At 40.7% G+C, this 19,699-nt stretch overlaps 2 protein-coding genes across 2 annotated transcripts; both read left to right on the top strand.

Annotated features, from left to right (window-relative positions):
• Positions 1-427: 427 nt before the first annotated feature.
• Positions 428-9,643, top strand: LOC124118143 (RPII140-upstream gene protein-like). The gene is made up of 8 exons (XM_046480240.2): positions 428-501; positions 1,623-1,925; positions 3,035-3,200; positions 3,579-3,667; positions 5,621-5,688; positions 7,508-7,586; positions 7,705-7,806; positions 9,306-9,643. The coding sequence occupies exons 2-8, from the start codon at positions 1,651-1,653 to the stop codon at positions 9,370-9,372; spliced, it is 846 nt and encodes a 281-aa protein (XP_046336196.2). The 5' UTR covers positions 428-501; positions 1,623-1,650; the 3' UTR covers positions 9,373-9,643.
• A 4,196-nt stretch (positions 9,644-13,839) lies between these two features.
• On the top strand, positions 13,840-15,932 carry LOC124118142. The gene has a single exon (XM_046480238.2). The coding sequence runs from the start codon at positions 14,107-14,109 to the stop codon at positions 15,400-15,402; it is 1,296 nt and encodes a 431-aa protein (XP_046336194.2). The 5' UTR covers positions 13,840-14,106; the 3' UTR covers positions 15,403-15,932.
• Positions 15,933-19,699: the final 3,767 nt, after the last annotated feature.

Raw genomic sequence — 19,699 nt, forward strand, 5'->3', positions numbered from 1 at the left:
TGGGGAGTATGTAGCAGGGCGTGGAGTTATCCCACAGATGACATCCTTACCTTGTCAGCTTGCTGACGGGGTTAAACTCTTTGGTCATGTGGACAAGGCGTCTGACTTCTGATCTGAAGATCCGTGGTTCGAATCCCATCACGGGACTCGGAAATTTTATGGCCGCTTCAAAAGTAATTATTCTATCCATTTTAACGAATAAAATACCACAATAATTTAATCAAAACACTTATGTTTGGCCATGTAATTTAAACTGATTTGTTTGTATCGTGTTACCTCAGAGAAAACACACATTTACCTCAGGGACATCTGACATAAATGTTTTGAGAAGGTACAAATCGAACAATGGTTCTGTGACGTACCGCAATTTGAATGTTAGTTTTCATCATTTTACGGAATAATGTTGTGATCCGTCTTTTATAAATAACCACGCACATGTCAATAAGGGAGGTAACTTCGCGACTTGACATTGATAAACATGGATTGAACTTGAAATCGCAGGTGAGTATTTTGACTCATGATCTAGTTATGCTCGTGCTTATGACAACAAATACACGGGGAAATAATATCTGTCCCAGGTCAGCATGATATTCTGATCGATAAAATATATAAAGAGAAGAGTTAATAAAATGCTCCTAGAAATGCGTCGATCCATATACGAAATGGTATGATCATTGATCAACCGTATTTATTAGGTATAGTATGTTTCGTAACTCTCGTACATAAAATAATAATATAAAATGTGTCTTTTTTACCAGTGGTTTCGGTAGAGTTCTCGTTGCTCTTTATGTTATAGCTAACTCTTTAACACTTGAAATGACGATAAGAAAATAATAATTTATGTTGTTTATTTTGTTGGGCCCATGCTGAAAAAAAGGAGTAATTTTACTAAGGCCATTTATTCGAACATTTCTATCTTCATGTCTTCATTGTCAAACGGTTACAGAAGAAAGGGGGTATGTTTAGATAATTACTTTAGATAATCAAGAGATCACGATTGATGGACCAAATAACAGACACCCATAATTTCTATTGATGTGCTGTAGGTACAATGTATATTATTGTGTGTCCATTGGGACGCAGCATATTTTGTTTCTGCGTCCATTCTCTACATTTGAGCGTACTGGACGCACTTTTGTGTGTCGGATAAAACCCTGAAATGGCATTCCTTACACTCTCTTGACCTTGATTGGAAATGACTATGTACAGTGTATATACCGTATTCGACATAATAAGCGCCCAGGCCACTCTCAAAATTAGAAATAGGGGGCTCTTATTAGAATATTATTTTGTCGAAAAAAAAAAAGAGTTGAAAGATAAATTTCGTGGTTTATGCTGACAGCCTGAAATGTTTATATACAAGAGATATATTTTTCCAGAATGTAATTGCCCATTACTAAGGGTGCATATAACACACGAGTGCATATTATAAGCAAATAAATACGTCTTGTGTACATTGATCAATCGGAAAGGGTGCTAATTGGAATTGTTCACTAGCCAATATATTAGCAAATATCGCCTGGGGCGCTTATTACGTCGAATACGGTAACCATTTGGGTGTTTCGCTTAATTTAAATTCTGTAACACTGATTATTTATCCTTCATCTTTGATTTTCTCACAGGTGATGAGTGAATGAGGTTGTGCAGAACATGATGGAGTCCTGCAAGGGTCTTCCTGGATTTGTCTGGGTATGTCCACAGCCCAGTGTAGACCGATGTCACCGTGTGCCGAGACAGTCAGTATGGCAGACACTGTCCTTCCCAAGAGTGTATGCAGCAGAGATGCCAACAGCCACGGACAAAATAGAACAGGCTGTGTCCACAGACACCATAAAAACAGTGAACTTTGTTTCTGAAAGGGAAATACAAGAATATATGATGAAAGAAACAGGAAAAGACCGTCTTGTGAAGATGTTTTCAAAAAAGTGAGATGTGTATTTGCTGTCGGGGTTTTCCCTAAATTTTGAAATTGAAGATCAAGATGACACACCAAGAAATTGTTTAACAAGTCAAGTTAGATTTTGGGGATGATAGCAATGGCGTGAAACATCATACATGATATTATTTGTTGTATTAGGACTTCTTTAGCAAATCAGTTGTAAGTGAGTGTGCCAAATTTGCAAGGGGATCACTCATAAGTGTGTGTAAGCTAAAGACATGAGACACCATATCTAACCGTAAGTAACCTTCGTAAGTGTCAGGGGCGGTCGGGTAGCCTAGTGGTTAAAGCGTTCGCTCGTCTCGCCGAATATCCGGGTTCGATTCTCGACATGGGTACAATGTGTGAAGCCCATTTCTGGTGTCCCCCGCCTTGATATTGCTGCAATATTGCAAAAGCGGCGTAAAACCATACTCACTCACTCACTCGTAAGTGTCAGTCACCAATAGGACACTTTCCATTCATTTCCTTACCGCCTTAGACTTGACTAGGGAAATTTGCGCTAAAGTTAACATTGGGCTCAGTCGGTTTATTTTGTCGGGAAAACAATCCAAAGGTAGGGATTTCACGTCCGACAGAATCTCATATAAACTAGTTGCTGTCTTAGTGACATGTGACCTATGGCAGAGGTCGTCCTCATGAGAAGTTACTACTACTACTTCTACTACTACTACTACTACTACTGCTACTACTACAAGGTACTATATTGGAAAAGGTGCTTATATTCTCAGCAAAATGATGTGCATCAGATCGATGCAGAAAGTTTGATATTTTTGTCATATTTAGTCAAATAAGCAGAGTTCTTACATCAGCAAAGTTCCAGTCTCTGTATTGAAGCGTTTACAAATCTCACTGGTATTTGGTGAACATAAAGTATGCATACATAATACTCGTATTTATGATTAATAAATTTGTTACCAGAATAGAAAACTTTGTTTAACATTGCATGCTACTACAGTATAAGTTTCAATGATAAAGACTGACACACTTTTTGGCATATCATTTGCATCCAGTCTCAATGTCCAGGCATCCGTGCAAAGGATGCAATATATTTTGACGAGTGAAAGCCTATTTTTCCATTTTCTGTAACCGCAGTCATATAGGTGGGTGGAGCCCGGAGGTGCAGTTTATAAAGCAGGTGACAACACAAACAGCTTTAATCACCTTCCTCATCACGTCCTTCGTTGGCGGCCGACATGCGAGGGAGGAGTTTGTCAGGAAGCACCAGGCGACCGTCTTTTCTACACGGTTCAGGGCGTTTGTGAGTGAATGTTTTGGTCCCATGTTCTTGCTTAGTGGGGGCTGTGGGGTAGCCTACTGGTTAAAGCGTTCGCTCGTCAAGCCACAGACCTGGGTTCAATTCCCCACATGGGTACAATGTGTGAAGCCTTTTTCTGGTGTCCTCCGCAGTGATATTGCTGGAATATTGCTAAAAGCGGCTTAAAACCATACTCACTCACTCAATCAATCAACATGGAAATGAGAAACAATTTGTAGCAATAATGCCCTGTAGCATTAGGTTTTCCTGATGACACATGTTTGCCAATGACAGTGGTTTTATATACATATGACATAATGCTGTAGCATACATGTAATGGCATTAGGTACAATTGGATGTCAATATAAGCATCTATTTCAGAGATCACTTCAAGATTCTATTTTCATGAAGAGTTTGTTGGATGGAGCAAAGTGGACAGTAAAAGTCTCCCTGTTCACAGTGTCCTTGTTGTAAGTAATAACACTTAGTCTGTAACGTTGATGAAATCTTATCAGTGAGTGAGTGAGTTGGGCTTAACACCGCTTTTAACAGTATTCCAGTTATATCGTGGCGTGTCAGCTTAATGTGGGAGGAAAGCCCGAAGTGATGCAGGTCTCAGACGTATGCCACTTCGGTGAAACCCACGAGCACGGGTATGGTGCTGACAAACCTAGAAACATAATTGGGGCGAACCGGGATTCGAACCCACAATCACAGGTTTCTGGCATGCCCAAGGGACGCAACTCTGCACAGCGAATCGCGGCGCCTCAGACTACTGGGCCACCCGTGCACCCTGAAATCTTATCAAGTTTTGCTGTTATGAAATGGTACACAAAGCTGATTACTTATATCACCCCCATGAAGATCTGGGGTAGAATAGGTCTTCAGCAACCGATGCTTGCCGTAAAAGGTGACTTTGCTTGTCGTCAGAGGCCACTAACAGGATGGGGTGGTCAGGCTCAGTGACTTGGTTGATGCATGTCATCGTATCCCGGATCGATGCTCATGATGTCAGTCAGTGGATTGTCCGGTCCAGACTCGATTATTTATAGACTGCCGTCATATAGCTGGAATATGCCGAGTGCGGTGCTAAACAATAAACAAACAATCAAACAAACAAAGTTATAATATCATGGCCAGTTGTCTTAGGTGCTGCAATTCTCTGTGCAGAGTTGCATCCCTTGGGGACACCAGGAACCTATGGTTCCCCCCCATTATGTTCCTTGGTCTGTCAGCACTGTATCCAGGTTGTGGCTTTCACCAAAGTGGTAAAACTGTGAGAAACCATTTCGGGCTTTCCTCCCACATTAAGCTGACACGCTGTGATATAACTGGAATGCTGTTCAACCTAACTCACTCACTATAAGATCAGGGATAGAAATGCATTTGTTTTTCCAATATGCCACAGGGCAATCATAGAGATGTTTGGAATTTAAGTGTGCCCACAAGAATACAACCCCCTTTTATCAATCTTCAGACTCGGTGAATGTAATGTCAGCCAGGATAACAAGCTGTTGTAGTTTATGAAGTTTTCCCCCTTCCATTTCATTATTAAAACTGATAATGATACATGTATAAAACACATGTTTGAGTCCCAGGTATATTTTGTGAAGCATACAGCGCATTTACTGTGTTCATATATTTTTAAAAAAATGCCTCAATGGTGTAGTGGAAAGAGCATCTTGGTTCAAACACAATGGCAGCTCCCAGTCAAGACGATCTGATTAATAATCAAGATCTATATTGTCATAAAACGGGTTTTACCCGCGAAGTGCATCAAATCACTTGAGCACCTTTATTAAAAACATGAACAAATTTGTAAAATATTTGTTGATGCGGATTTGGCGGTACAAATGCTTTGCAAATCCTGTAGTCCGAAATCTGCATGTTGAAATCCATGTTGTTTACGAACCAGATGTCTAGTTCGTTACGCTATTTTGATTGGACCATGCATAGACTCGTTAGTTCAGCTTACATATAACTCCGGAATTCCAGCCTGGTTCGGCAAGAGTTGAAACTGGATGTTTAAAGTCAGTTAACTCCCTTGTCTCGGGACAATCCCCTGGCTGCATTTTCTTCTATGGTTATTTTCTTAATTACCAGGACACGCATGCACAAAGTGATCTTAGCGCTAAGATGATCGTAACTCCCATACTTTAACATAGGTTTACGATAATCTTAGTGCTAAGATCGCTTTGGGCAAGTGGGCCCAGATCAATATATGTGATTGGGATGGGGGAGTATTTTGAGAAAACAGAGAGATACCGGACAAGTACTTTTTTGTTTGGATGTTTGAAACAATAATTGTTTTGTTTTGGGTAACATCATTATCAAACAAGTTTTAATGTGATCAGTTTGAAAATAATGTTTGACCACAGGACATTCCTAGAAAGCTGATGACTTAATTTTGCAATTTGTTTCAGAGGTATATCACAGTCCATTGCTGTATATCGCAATAAGTCATCTCCATGGGAATATTCAATAGGCTTAGGTAAGTTTATCCGGCACTGACACTTTCAGGAACTACGACTTTGATCCAGGGGGATATACGGTTTGAACAGGTACCCAGCAATACATACTGATTGTAAGAGGCGACTAACAGGATCAGGTGGTCAGGCTCGCTGAGTTCTTTGATGCAATTTCGTGGATTGATGCTCATGATGTCAATCACTGGATTGTCTGGTTCAGTCTCAATTTATTTACAGACCGCCAGAATATCGCCGAGTGTGGCATTAAAAAACAAACAAACAAACAAAGCATGGAAACCATGCCGCTCACAATAGCTTACTAACATGGTGTCAGCTCATTGATATTTATAATTACAATACTGTAATACGTTATTAGTGTTGAACTTGGTACATCGTGAAATCCAGTTAATACAGACGATGCCATCCCAGTTAAGATCGGTTGGACTACCACATTTCAAGATTAAGGAATCATTGTTACAACCCCTTGCTATTTATAGAACTCCATTGTCATCAGGCTGCCATCACAAAGCTGGAATGTTGCTGAGTGCGGCGTAAAACAAAAAATGAATAAATTCTATTTGGCGTTTTGCGTAACCTGCACATCTTAACACTACAGCATCTCTGCAATCTAACCGAGTCATGATAAGCAGATATCGTATGTATGTTATCTACCATGAAAAGAAAACATTTTAAAAGAAATATTATTTGCCACACAGATATCAATCAGAATTGATTTGCAAACAAAGATGTTTTTTGGGGGCACGAGAGGCCCAGTCGTCTCAGGCGCCGCGATTTGCTGTGCACGCCAGAAACCTATGATTGTGGGTTCGAATCCCGGTTCGCCCCGATTATGTTTCTAGGTTTGTCAGCACCATACCCATGCTCGTGGGTTTCACCGAGGTGGTCAACGTCTGAGACCTGCATCACTTCAGACTTTCCTCCCAAATTAAGCTGACATGTTGTGATATTACTGGAATACTGCTAAAAGCGGCGTTAAACCCTACTCACTCACTCACTCAGATGTTATTACAGTGATAGAAAAGATTTTATTCAGGTATAATTGTCATTTCTTTGGGATCCAAATATGTCAAAGATGTTTATTAGAATGAATTGAAGACTCACTTAACAATGTGTTGATTGTGTTCATACAATTTTGGGGTGATGGGGTAGCTAAGTGGTGTTCATCTTGCCAAAGGCCTGGGTTCAATTCCCTTCAGTTAAAATGTGTGAAGCCTATTCCTGGTGTCCCCTGCTGTGATGATGATGGAATATTGCTACATGCTGTGTAAAAGCATACTCCCTCACTCACTCACTCACTTCATGCACTCACTCACTCACTCACTCACTTCATGCAATTTAGTCCAAGTTACAACTTACAATGTTTCAATCAAGATAGATTTAACAAATGTTATATTTGGCTTAACACTTTCTTAGTAAAGTACAGATTCTTATACTTTTTTTGGTTGAGTCCAATCCGATTGGTGAGTAGGTGCCTCACTCTGGCAATGTGGGTTCGAATCCCGGATGGGACTCAACTAAGAAAAAGTACGAGAATCTGTACTTTACCAAGAAAGTTACATTTGACCACATTCTAAATGGCATTCGTGTGTTCAAAGATTGATTTAGGCTAATTGTTAGAAATAATTGTCAACAGCAGAAATATGCTGTCATATAATTTCCACGTAGATAGGAAGTTTGCTACTGGTACTTACTGGTACACAATTTTCAAGCAGCTTTCTGAGAAAGAATTACACTACTAGTGTTAACATTATCTTTGACCATTTGTACTGAGATACTAAAGTAAGTGCTTTGGTTTGACAGTATCAATCTCTCTTGTTATAGGAATAACAGCAGCCTTCTTGAAGTGCAACTTGGGACTTAAGGGAATGTTTGCTGGAGGTGTGTTTGGAACAGTGATGGGGTAAGATTCATTAGGGGCAATGATAGAAGCCCTAATTTTTAACATTAACAGGTTAAACATTCTCTCTCTTCAAACTTAAGCATGTTTAAAACTGTCCGTTTTGTCTTTTCATTTCCAGCCTTGTAGGAGGGACAGCTATTTGGGGGATCATGTATGCACTGAATGAGACTCAGGAACAGAGGAACTACTGGAAGGTGCAGAAACACCTGGAGATGGAGAAGTAAATAAATCATTTTGTGAAATATTTTCAACAAAAGTAACAATAAATTGACTAATTCATGGTTAACGAATGCAAATTGTTTCCCGTATTATGTGTTAGTATTTAGTATTTACTGTGTACCCAACCCCAGCCAACCATTTTCCAGAAAGCAGTTGTCGTGGAAGGCTATGTCTTCACCTGAACACCGACATACTCCATACTCGCTGTGCAGAGTTGCGTCCCTTGGGCAGGCCGGAAACCTATGATTGTGGGTTCAAATCCCGGTTCACCCTGATTATGTTTCTAGGTTTGTCAGCACCATACCAGTGCTCGTGGGTTTCACCGAAGTGGTAAACGTCTGAGAACTGCATCACTTCGGGCTTTCCTCCGACATTAAGCTGGCACGCTGTGATATACTTTTAAAAGCAGCGTTAAAACCAACTCACTCACTCACTTTAAGTTTGATTGGTAAGGCTCGTGGGCTTGGTCAGTACTTGTCATCATCATACCACTTGTACTAATACCGTATTCGACGTAATAAGCGCCCCGCTCTAATAAGCGCCCACGGCGATATTTTCCAATATATTGGCTAGTGAACAATCCCAATTAGCACCCTTCCGACTGATCAATGTACACAATTCGTGTACATTTATTCGTGTATAATACCCACTCGTGTGTTATATGCACCCTTAAGTATGGGCGATTAAATTCTGGAAAAATATATCTGTCGTGTATAATACGCACAGACTTTTACTTTTGTATCATTTCAGGCTGTATCATTTACGACCTTTCGACTCTTTCACCAAAATTATATTCTAAGAAGAGCCCCCTATTACTAATTTTGAGAGCGCCCTGGGCGCTTATTACGTCGAATACGGTAATAGTAATAGGGTACATGATACCTTTTTCTCTGTATCGATACAAGACATTACACTTGCTGAAATAAATAACTTACTACTTGTTTATTTGACCACTTCCTTTTTTTTCCGATTGTGTTGTAATTAGCTTTTAAAGCTCACTACTAAAAATAGCCACTAAGAACATGTGTCTACAGCTAGCATGTCCTTTTGGACCTGCTCTGAAATATCTATTGACAAGAGGTTTCCACACGATTTTGACATATATGCGTATGATGATATGCATCGTGATCTGTGTATCGTGTTACGTATCGTATCATGACCTTGCTGTATCGTTTCACCCAAAATTGCTAATATTATGAATCAGTTTTGTTGCTACTCAGTTATTTACCGGCTGCCACAGTATTGACGACTGCAGCATAAAACGCAAAACTACTGATGTTGAAGTATTCATTATAAGATCTTCTGCGAATGATAAGTTGGATAAACATGACATTTATGTGAATTTTGTTTGGTTGACCCACGTATCTTATGCTTGGTTCTTGGTTCGTTCAAATTTGAGATAAAGAAATATCACATATACACAATTTGATGTATGTTTAATGAGCTTTACATTGAGTTCTTTGTACATGTAGTTACAATATGTTTCTGTTCTCTTCCCAGAGCATCAAGAGGTCTTCTTGTATCACCCGAAACAGGAGAACAACTTCAGCCCCAGCCAATGTCGTAGTTATCTCCCTTGATGGGGTGTCATCCTTCTGCGTTTAATTTGTCACTGAACATTTGTGCATGAGCTAATGTGAACGCTTTATCAAGATACAGAAGATGTGACCCATCTTCCTTCTGAAGTGACAGGGAAGGGTCTTTTTAAAGTGTTTGAAATCATCTGGTAGTCCTAATTATACCCCCGACCGTCCGTCCGAAAACTTTGTCCGTGCGATTTCTCTTAAACTATTCAGTGGATTTATCTCAAACTTAGTACATATAATCTGTGTCATATGGGGGGGGGGGGGGGGGGGGGGGGGGTGGGGGGGGGGTGCAGTCAAAAGAAAAGAATTGTTTTGATTAATTTTCCATTTTATTTTGAATTTTTCAAACCCTAACCCTATCCATTATTTAATTTGAAACTACTGACACACTAGGCGGGTCGGGGGTATTAGTGAGCCACGCTCACTTTTGCCCTAATTTAATGTCATTTTAAATATAATGTATACATATTATGGATGTGAATAAAACAAAAGCATATCAACTCCTTTGTCATTTTCACCACTTTTTTTCTTGCTTTTACAGGAAACAATTTACCACATCCACCCACCATTGATTGTGTGACATTTTAGAGCATACTTTATTTTATATTAACATCCCTGATCAGTCTGTAATTATCTGTAAGCACCATGATTGTCCATACTGGTATTAGTTTTGTCTATAGTACACATTTTTTAGAGAAAACAGAATGTTCTAGTGTTAGTGTTCTAAGTATTGAAATATCCATGTGTATATCAACACAAAATCAAGATCTCAGAGAAAGTGAGTTTGATGTAATACTGTTTTGAACTGTCAAAATAGGCAATTGCACCGGACATAATTTTGTCAGTGATGCCTTGAATTTGGAAACTACCTCCTGCTGTCTGCAATAAAACCTTATATGAAGGCCTTGAATGTTCAAACCTTGATAAAACAACTTTTGAACAAGAGTCATATATGACGTAGAAATTAAGAGCATGTTCAATTATACATTATAAGCTGTAGCAGGATTACGAGGGGTATATGGAGTTTTACCAGGAGCTCTCCAACTGACATGGGACCAGAGACCATATATATGGTGGGACGCATAAAACCCCATGTACTCCGAGTGATCCTGCTACAACGAATTTATCTTACTGACATGTTTTAATGACATTGTAAAAGAATTAAAACAAATTTAAAATTGATAGAAAACAAAATTGAGCTGAGATAAACTTTTGCTATGTCACATGACTGTCATTGACTCCCAAAAAGCATGTTGCTTTTTGTTTTGAAGCGGGTATAAGGGATTTATTCTGTCTCTCAGAAATCCATGTGCAGCCTGACTTGCTCATGACCGGGTATAAGGGATTTATTCTGCCTCTGAGAAATCCACGTGCAGCCTGACTTGCTCATGACGGGGTATAAGGGATTTATTCTGGCTCTCAGAAATCCACATGCAGACTGACTTGCTCATGATGGGGCATAAGGGATTTATTCTGCCTCTGAGAAATCCTTGTGCAGACTGACTTGCTCATGACGGGGTATAAGGGATTTATTCTGCCTCTCAGAAATCCACGTGCAGACTGACTTGCTCATGACGGGGTATAAGGGATTTATTCTGCCTCTCAGAAATCCATGTGCAGTCTGTGCTCATGACGGGGTATAAGGGATTTATTCTGCCTCTCAGAAATCCACGTGCAGTCTGTGCTCATGACGGGGTATAAGGGATTTATTCTGCCTCTCAGAAATCCACGTGCAGTCTGTGCTCATGACGGGGTATAAGGGATTTATTCTGCCTCTCAGAAATCCACGTGCAGTCTGTGCTCATGACGGGGTATAAGGGATTTATTCTGCCTCTCAGAAATCCACGTGCAGTCTGTGCTCATGACGGGGTATAAGGGATTTATTCTGCCTCTCAGAAATCCACGTGCAGTCTGTGCTCATGACGGGGTATAAGGGATTTATTCTGCCTCTCAGAAATCCACGTGCAGTCTGTGCTCATGACGGGGTATAAGGGATTTATTTTGCCTCTCAGAAATCCACGTGCAGTCTGTGCTCATGATGGGGTATAAGGGATTTATTTTGCCTCTCAGAAATCCACGTGCAGTCTGTGCTCATGACGGGGTATAAGGGATTTATTTTGCCTCTCAGAAATCCAAGTGCAGTCTGTGCTCATGACGGGGTATAAGGGATTTATTTTGCCTCTCAAAAATCCACGTGCAGCCTGACTTGCTCATGATGGGGTATAAGGGATTTATTCTGGCTCTCAGAAATCCACGTGCAGCCTGACTTGCTCATGACGGGGTATAAGGGATTTATTCACCAGCTGAGAAATTTATTTCCTTCCAAGGCGGGATACATAGTATTTTATCAAAATCACGTGAACCAATCAGATCTCATCATTCTGACTTAGAGGTATGACAAGAGTTGTAAAATGAAGACATCAAAGGCGTGAGTTGTTAGAATTTTGCTCTTTGTCAACTAAAATGTTGTGATGTAGGTTCATGATTTACTTAATAACAGACATGGCTCCATACATAAAACTAGGATCTAAGCACGGTTACATGAAGGGATTGATTTAAGATTGTGATCTTACCCGAATCATTTCAGAATGCTGACATCTGTTCGGCCTAAAAACTCACACATTCTTCAAAATTGGACTATGATTAAGTGGAAACTTGTCTTTTCTTGTCAAATTACATTTTTATCTCATCTCGTGACCTGAAAAAATTGACATTTTCACACTCGATGATAATCATATGTTATTTGACAAACAAAAGGAAAATATCCTCGATTATCCAGCGTGTAATATTATCATCGTAATGGAGCGGAGATATGATACGCTGGATAATCGAGGATTTAAGCAGCCCGTATGTAACCACCCCAGAGCTGTTTTGATCACAGTGTTCCAATAATCGTGACTTGGTTCTTACAATACAGACTGCCAAGTGGGCAACCCTGTCAGCCGGGAAACCCCACATTCCAGACGATCACTGTTATGTGGAGAAGCGTCAACATGTATTAAAAGGACATTCATTAATTTTTATCTTAATTAATCCTGACATTTAAATGGGAGCAGTACTGTGAGGGTGGTCGAGGCTCACAATAAGCACTGACCAACACTAATGCAGGTAGGTGTAAACATGCTCTATTTCCTAAAACATAGTAAAACCAGTGGATTAATTGTATGAATTATATGAGACTCAGATTGAGGTTTATAGAAATGCTGTAGGTTGCAATTTTGTGTTCCGTGAAATTTATATACTTCCGACAGATTAGGGACACTTTCTGTTTGATTTGTCATGAAATCTGGTTTACAGTTATTCCTGTATTATATCGTTGTAGTTGTAGTTTATCATCTGCCGGCCACACAAATGGGACGGGTGTTTAATTTCAGTTCCACGGCTGACAGCCAGGTGCATATAGAACATGAATTAGGTTGCGCCCGATTTTCCTTTCTCTTAGGTAGAGTGGAAGCTCCGGGGTTCGATCCCCGGCTGCGTCATACCAAAAGACGTTAAAAGATGGTACTTGTTGTTACCCTGTCTGGCGCTCGGCATTAAGGGGCTAAAACAAGGACTGGTCGGCTCGGAGTCAGTATACTATCTGAGTGAGGTATTGATGTTAAACTGCGGCATGGTATCTCAGTGTGCTAGCACTATAAATCGGCATCAGTCCGGACTAGTACAAGCAGCCACACACACACGTGCATGCACGTCGCTATATAAGTGCAATAATCTTGGACGCGACGTTAAACCCCATTTCACCTCACCTTACCTCCTTTCTGTTGGATATTTTCACATTAAATAAACAACTTAGCAAATCGTGATTAAATTGTAAATACGTTTGATTAAAAGTGTGTAGAATTCAGACCCTGTGATGGAATGAACGACGATTCTCATATCGATGTTCCGTTCGATATGAGTATTCCGACAGAAAATAAATGGATATATCCCCGTTAGACAAGAATATAAAGGCTACAACTTGCTTCATATAAAAAAAAGAACTATTGAATACATGTGTGGTATTATACATATATTGAATAGGTGATGTCACAGAAATGGTGAAATGCACACCATAAAACATTATTTTAAGGAGTCGAGGCGCTCTGGGATGGCTACCACACAATTTTTAAACGTAAGACGATTTTTATTCTCCAGATCATTGATCCGTCCCTGGTGCGATTCCCTGAATATTGTTGATTTCTCTGATTTAAATGTCACTTATATCTTTCCTAAAACGATATTTTACTGATATTGACGCTAGAGAAGCTACAATACGAACGTCTTGTCTATATGAATAACACTAAGCTGGCCCATATGACTGAGAGAGAGTGCCCCATATGCTGAGAGAGCCTGCCTACAGCGAGCGAGATCACGAACATTCCAGAAGCGAGAAGCTCCGCCTACTGCGATATTTTTAGTTTCGCGAATGCGCACTGGCGTTGTTTCGTCACATCCGTAAACAGTAACACGCTGTCATTCCAGATCTCGAATCCTCTCTTACTTACTCGTTGCGTTTGCTGGAAGAATCGACGAGGTTGTGGGTCTGTTGTGTAGCTGTATATAAGGTGAGGGTTTTAACTGGATGTCATTCTGTCATTCAGCTTCAACACTGAACACGACTAACAACAGACCACCGAAGCAGCGCGAACTCCAAGTGTATATACAACGTAACTGGGCCATTTACATTGAACTACTTCACCTACAGCGTTGACGAGAAGAAACCATCAACGACGATGTTGTTCCACGTGGTACCCGAGAACATGTTCGGAGACCGTGTCGGTTTTTCAAGACCCTGCTATTACCGGAGACACCCATGCCGTCGACAGCAGCAGTTGAGTAATATTGGGTTTCTCCACGACATTCTCCGCCCTCTAATGGTGATGTCGCACAACAACCCTGGGTCGGAACGCTGTCACGGTAGACGCCCATGTGACACAGAGACATGTCAGGGTGTCACACGTCGAGGGACACAGAAGGAGGAGTGTCCTTCCCAGAAACAGGTGCCGAAGTCTATGATTGCATGCCTCGATTTCCGCGGTTTTTCTGCAGATGAAATAAAAGTGAAAGTCACAGACAGCGCCGTAGTTGTGTGTGGCCGACATGATGACCCCGAGAACTCCTTCCGGGTCACTAGAACACTTCCGCTGCCACCTGGTGTTGACAAAACGGGAATTATCTGCCGATATGTTGACGGCAAGGTCACCCTTGAGATACCCGCCTCCGCGAAAGACAGCGTGGAGGACAAATCGGAGAGGCAAGAGGATGAGAAGAAAGTTGAACACAAAGAGGAGAATAACCAAACTGACCCTACCAGGACAAGTGACACGGGCAGTGTTAATGATGACGACGGTGGAATGGAAATAGAAAGTGGGAATCCTGACAAGGATGAAGAACCTGCTGAACAGATGACGACAGATCAAGGCAGAGTTGAGCCTCGTCCGGAAGAGGCCAACACAACGGAAGCCGAGTCCTTTGACAAGCATATGGAAGCAGAGGAAGAGAAAGGGCAAGAGGAATATACCTGCCTAATGTTGAAACATGATGAGAAGTTGTCTCTCGCAGATGACGTTGATGACCTAGTGCACGTACAGAAGCAGACGACAGGTGACAGTGCTCCAGAGCAGACGACAGTCAGTAAAATGGGCGAAGAAGAAGTAGCAGCACGATTGATGTCTGATGGAGAGGAAGATGTTGACAAGACTCAGGCCGAAGCCGATGAGAGAGCTCCTGCCTCCTCAACATCACAATATTTCCAAATTCGGTTCGATCTGTCCAGCTACAAACCAGACAACATCCGGGTAGTTGTAAGAAGTGGTGACGTCATCGTGGAGGCCGAACGCGAGAGCACGTGTGACGGTTACAGCGAGACTGAGACACTGCGAAGGCGCATTCGTCTCCCGGACAAAGTGGACCAGTCCATGTTGACGAGTGTCCTGAATGCAGAAGGCGAGATGACCATTCAGGCGCCATTCCTGTCTCAGGCCATCAGTGGGAAGGAAGAGAAAACTGTCCCGGTTATTTGGGAGTGACTTGAGACTGTGGACAGATCATGACGGATATATAGGACTCAGTATTCGATGTGTTTAGGTGGTCACATTTCTGTCTCACATATATGTTATTTAGTAAAAATGTGCGTCTTGATATGTACTGTCGCTAAAAGGATTATAGCGACAGTACATATTTATCGTGTTATGGAATTTATGGTTTGATAAAAACATTTCTCTGTCAGATGCCAAGAATTGTTTACATTGTTTTGTTTTAGTTTTAAACTTATATATTTAAAATGTAAACTACTGTCGCGTCAGTATTGGGTTAAAGTGTACACTCTGACTTCCTCCCTGTACATAATCCAATTACATTCATCACAATAATTACCAAAATTACCACATATTGCATTATTTTTCATTTCGTTGTTGATCTTTGTTCGTACACAGATCAAAGGCTATATTTGTAACATTGTCATATGATATCAAGTTTCATATATTTCCCCATACATTGGTTTTGTTGAAACGTGTATCATGTTTCACAAGGTAATAAAATGACGAGGCATACATCCACATCCTGAGGTTTTCTTTTGAATATTTTATGTCGCAGAAGCATCTCGGTTGATATGAAGACTCATATCGTGCAATACACACGCTGTGTATGTTGTAAATAATATTTATACTGCTCGAGCCACGTGAAGATCCGGGATAGAATGGGTCTTCAGCAACCCATGCTTGCCGTAAAAGGTGACTATGCTTCTCGTAAGAGGTGACTAACGGGATCGGCTGGTCAGGCTCGCTGACTTGGTTGATGCATGTCATCGTTTCCCAATTGCGTGAATCGATGCTCATGACATCAATCACAGGATTGTCTGGTCTAGACTCGATTACTTATAGACCGCCGTCATATAGCTGGAATATTGCGGAATGCGGCGTTGAACTGCAAACAAAAAAACATACTGCTCGACCATAACGAGGGCTGTACCATGGGCCAGTGTGCAGTGAAGCACCATTAACCCGGACGGTACCTGTGTCGGTGTAATCGTCCAGATCAACACACTGCCTGATTAACATAGTACCGATAGCACTGTTGAAACAGTGACGACCCTATCTATTGAAAACAATCCAACTATGAAATTTTGGGATCAGCAATTTTGGCGCATTTGATGACATTTTAAGATCACTTGATCTTAAGGTTTAGTGCGTTGTTCCACCCATCCATCCTTCAATCTGTCAGTGTGGAACTACATGACCAAGAACCCACCCCCCCCCCCCCCCCTCCACCGCCCTTAGTCTGGGGTTGTTTCCCATACATTATACAGTAGACACATTATTCTAGCGTTGTTCCCCGTACATTGTAAAGTAGAGTCATTTTTCTAGGGTTGTTTCCCGTGCATTGTACAGTAGACACATTATTCTAGCGTTGTTTCCCGTACATTGTACAGTAGACACATTATTCTAGCGTTGTTTCCCGTACATTGTACAGTAGACACATTCTTCTAGGGTTGTTTCCCGTACATTGTACAATAGACACATTATTCTAGGGTTGTTTCCCGTACATTGTACAGTAGACACATTATTCTAGGGTTGTTTCCCGTGCATTGTACAGTAGACACATTATTCTAGGGTTGTTTCCCGTGCATTGTACAGTAGACACATTATTCTAGGGTTGTTTCCCGTACATTGTACAGTAGACACATTATTCTAGGGTTGTTTCCCGTACATTGTACAGTAGACACATTATTCTAGGGTTGTTTCCCGTACATTGTACAGTAGACACATTCTTCTAGGGTTGTTTCCCGTACATTGTACAATAGACACATTATTCTAGGGTTGTTTCCCGTACATTGTACAGTAGACACATTATTCGAGCGTTGATTCCCGTACACTGTAGAGTAGACTCATTATTCTAGTGTTGTTTCCCGTACATTGTACAGTAGACACATTATTCTAGGGTTGTTTCCCGTACATTGTACAGTAGACACATTATTCTAGGGTTGTTTCCCGTACACTGTACAGTAGACACATTCTTCTAGGGTTGTTTCCCGTGCATTGTACAATAGACACATTATTCTAGGGTTGTTTCCCGTACATTGTACAGTAGACACATTATTCGAGCGTTGATTCCCGTACACTGTAGAGTAGACTCATTATTCTAGTGTTGTTTCCCGTACATTGTACAGTAGACACATTCTTCTAGGGTTGTTTCCCGTACATTGTACAATAGACTCATTATTCTAGTGTTGTTTCCCGTACATTGTACAGTAGACACATTATTCGAGCGTTGATTCCCGTACACTGTAGAGTAGACTCATTATTCTAGTGTTGTTTCCCGTACATTGTACAGTAGACACATTCTTCTAGGGTTGTTTCCCGTACATTGTACAATAGACTCATTATTCTAGTGTTGTTTCCCGTACATTGTAGAGTAGACACATTATTCGAGCGTTGATTCCCGTACACTGTAGAGTAGACTCATTATTCTAGTGTTGTTTCCCGTACATTGTACAGTAGACACATTCTTCTAGGGTTGTTTCCCGTACATTGTACAATAGACTCATTATTCTAGTGTTGTTTCCCGTACATTGTACAGTAGACACATTATTCGAGCGTTGATTCCCGTACACTGTAGAGTAGACTCATTATTCTAGTGTTGTTTCCCGTACATTGTACAGTAGACACATTCTTTTAGGGTTGTTTCCCGTACATTGTACAATAGACACATTATTCTAGTGTTGTTTCCCGTACATTGTACAGTAGACACATTATTCGAGCGTTGATTCCCGTACACTGTAGAGTAGACTCATTATTCTAGGGTTGTTTCCCGTACATTGTACAGTAGACACATTATTCGAGCGTTGATTCCCGTACACTGTACAGTAGACACATTATTCTAGTGTTGTTTCCCGTACATTGTACAGTAGGCACATTATTCTAGGGTTGTTTCCCATACATTGTACAGTAGACACATTATTCTAGGGTTGTTTCCCGTACATTGTACAGTAGACACATTATTCTAGGGTTGTTTCCCGTACATTGTACAGTAGACACATTATTCCAGCGTTGATTCCCGTACACTGTACAGTAGACACATTATTCTAGTGTTGTTTCCCATACATTATACAGTAGACACATTATTCTAGGGTTGTTTCCCGTACATTGTACAGTAGACACATTATTCTAGGGTTGTTTCCCATGTATTGTACAGTAGACACATTATTCTCTGGTTGTTTCCCATGTATTGTACAGTAGACATTATTCTATGGTTGTTTCCCGTACATTGTACAGTAGGCACATTATTCTAGGGTTGTTTCCCGTACATTGTACAGTAGACACATTATTCCAGGGTTGTTTCCCGTACATTGTACAGTAGACACATTATTCTAGGGTTGTTTCCCGTACATTGTACAGTAGACACATTATTCCAGCGTTGATTCCCGTACACTGTACAGTAGACACATTATTCTAGTGTTGTTTCCCATACATTATACAGTAGACACATTATTCTAGGGTTGTTTCCCGTACATTGTACAGTAGACACATTATTCTAGGGTTGTTTCCCGTACATTGTACAGTAGACACATTATTCGAGCGTTGATTCCCGTACACTGTACAGTAGACACATTATTCTAGTGTTGTTTCCCATACATTATACAGTAGACACATTATTCTCTGGTTGTTTCCCATGTATTGTACAGTAGACATTATTCTATGGTTGTTTCCCGTACATTGTACAGTAGGCACATTATTCTAGGGTTGTTTCCCGTACATTGTACAGTAGACACATTATTCTAGGTTTTTTTCCCGTACATTGTACAGTAGACACATTATTCTAGGGTTGTTTCCCGTACATTGTACAGTAGACACATTATTCTAGGGTTGTTTTCCGTACATTGTACAGTAGACACATTCTTCTAGGGTTGTTTCCCGTGCATTGTACAGTAGACACATTATTCTAGGGTTGTTTCCCATACATTGTACAGCAGACTCATTATTCTAGGGTTGTTTCCCGTACATTGTAGAGTAGACTCATTATTCTAGGGCTGTTTCCCGTACATTGTACAGTAGACACATTATTCTAGGGTTGTTCCCGTACATTGTACAGTAGACACATTATTCTAGGGTTGTTTCCCATACATTGTACAGTAGACACATTATTCTAGGGTTGTTTCCCGTACATTGTACAGTAGACACATTATTCTAGGGTTGTTTCCCATACATTGTATAGCAGACTCATTATTCTAGGGTTGTTTCCCGTATATTGTACAGTAGACACATTATTCTAGGGTTGTTTCCCATACATTCTACAGCAGACCCATTATTCTAGGGTTGTTTCCCGTAC

This window comes from Haliotis rufescens, unplaced genomic scaffold, assembly GCF_023055435.1.
Source record: "Haliotis rufescens isolate VD_foot unplaced genomic scaffold, xgHalRufe1.0.p SCAF_16, whole genome shotgun sequence".
Lineage (NCBI taxonomy): Eukaryota > Metazoa > Mollusca > Gastropoda > Lepetellida > Haliotidae > Haliotis > Haliotis rufescens.

Coding starts and splice junctions, on each gene's coding strand:
- LOC124118143 (XM_046480240.2), top strand. CDS start 1,651: ATGATGGAGTCCTGCAAGGGTCTTCCTGGATTTGTCTGGGTATGTCCA. Junction 7,587..7,704: donor GTGTTTGGAACAGTGATGGG/GTAAGATTCATT, acceptor TTTCATTTCCAG/CCTTGTAGGAGGGACAGCTA. Junction 7,807..9,305: donor AAACACCTGGAGATGGAGAA/GTAAATAAATCA, acceptor TTCTCTTCCCAG/AGCATCAAGAGGTCTTCTTG.
- LOC124118142 (XM_046480238.2), top strand. CDS start 14,107: ATGTTGTTCCACGTGGTACCCGAGAACATGTTCGGAGACCGTGTCGGT.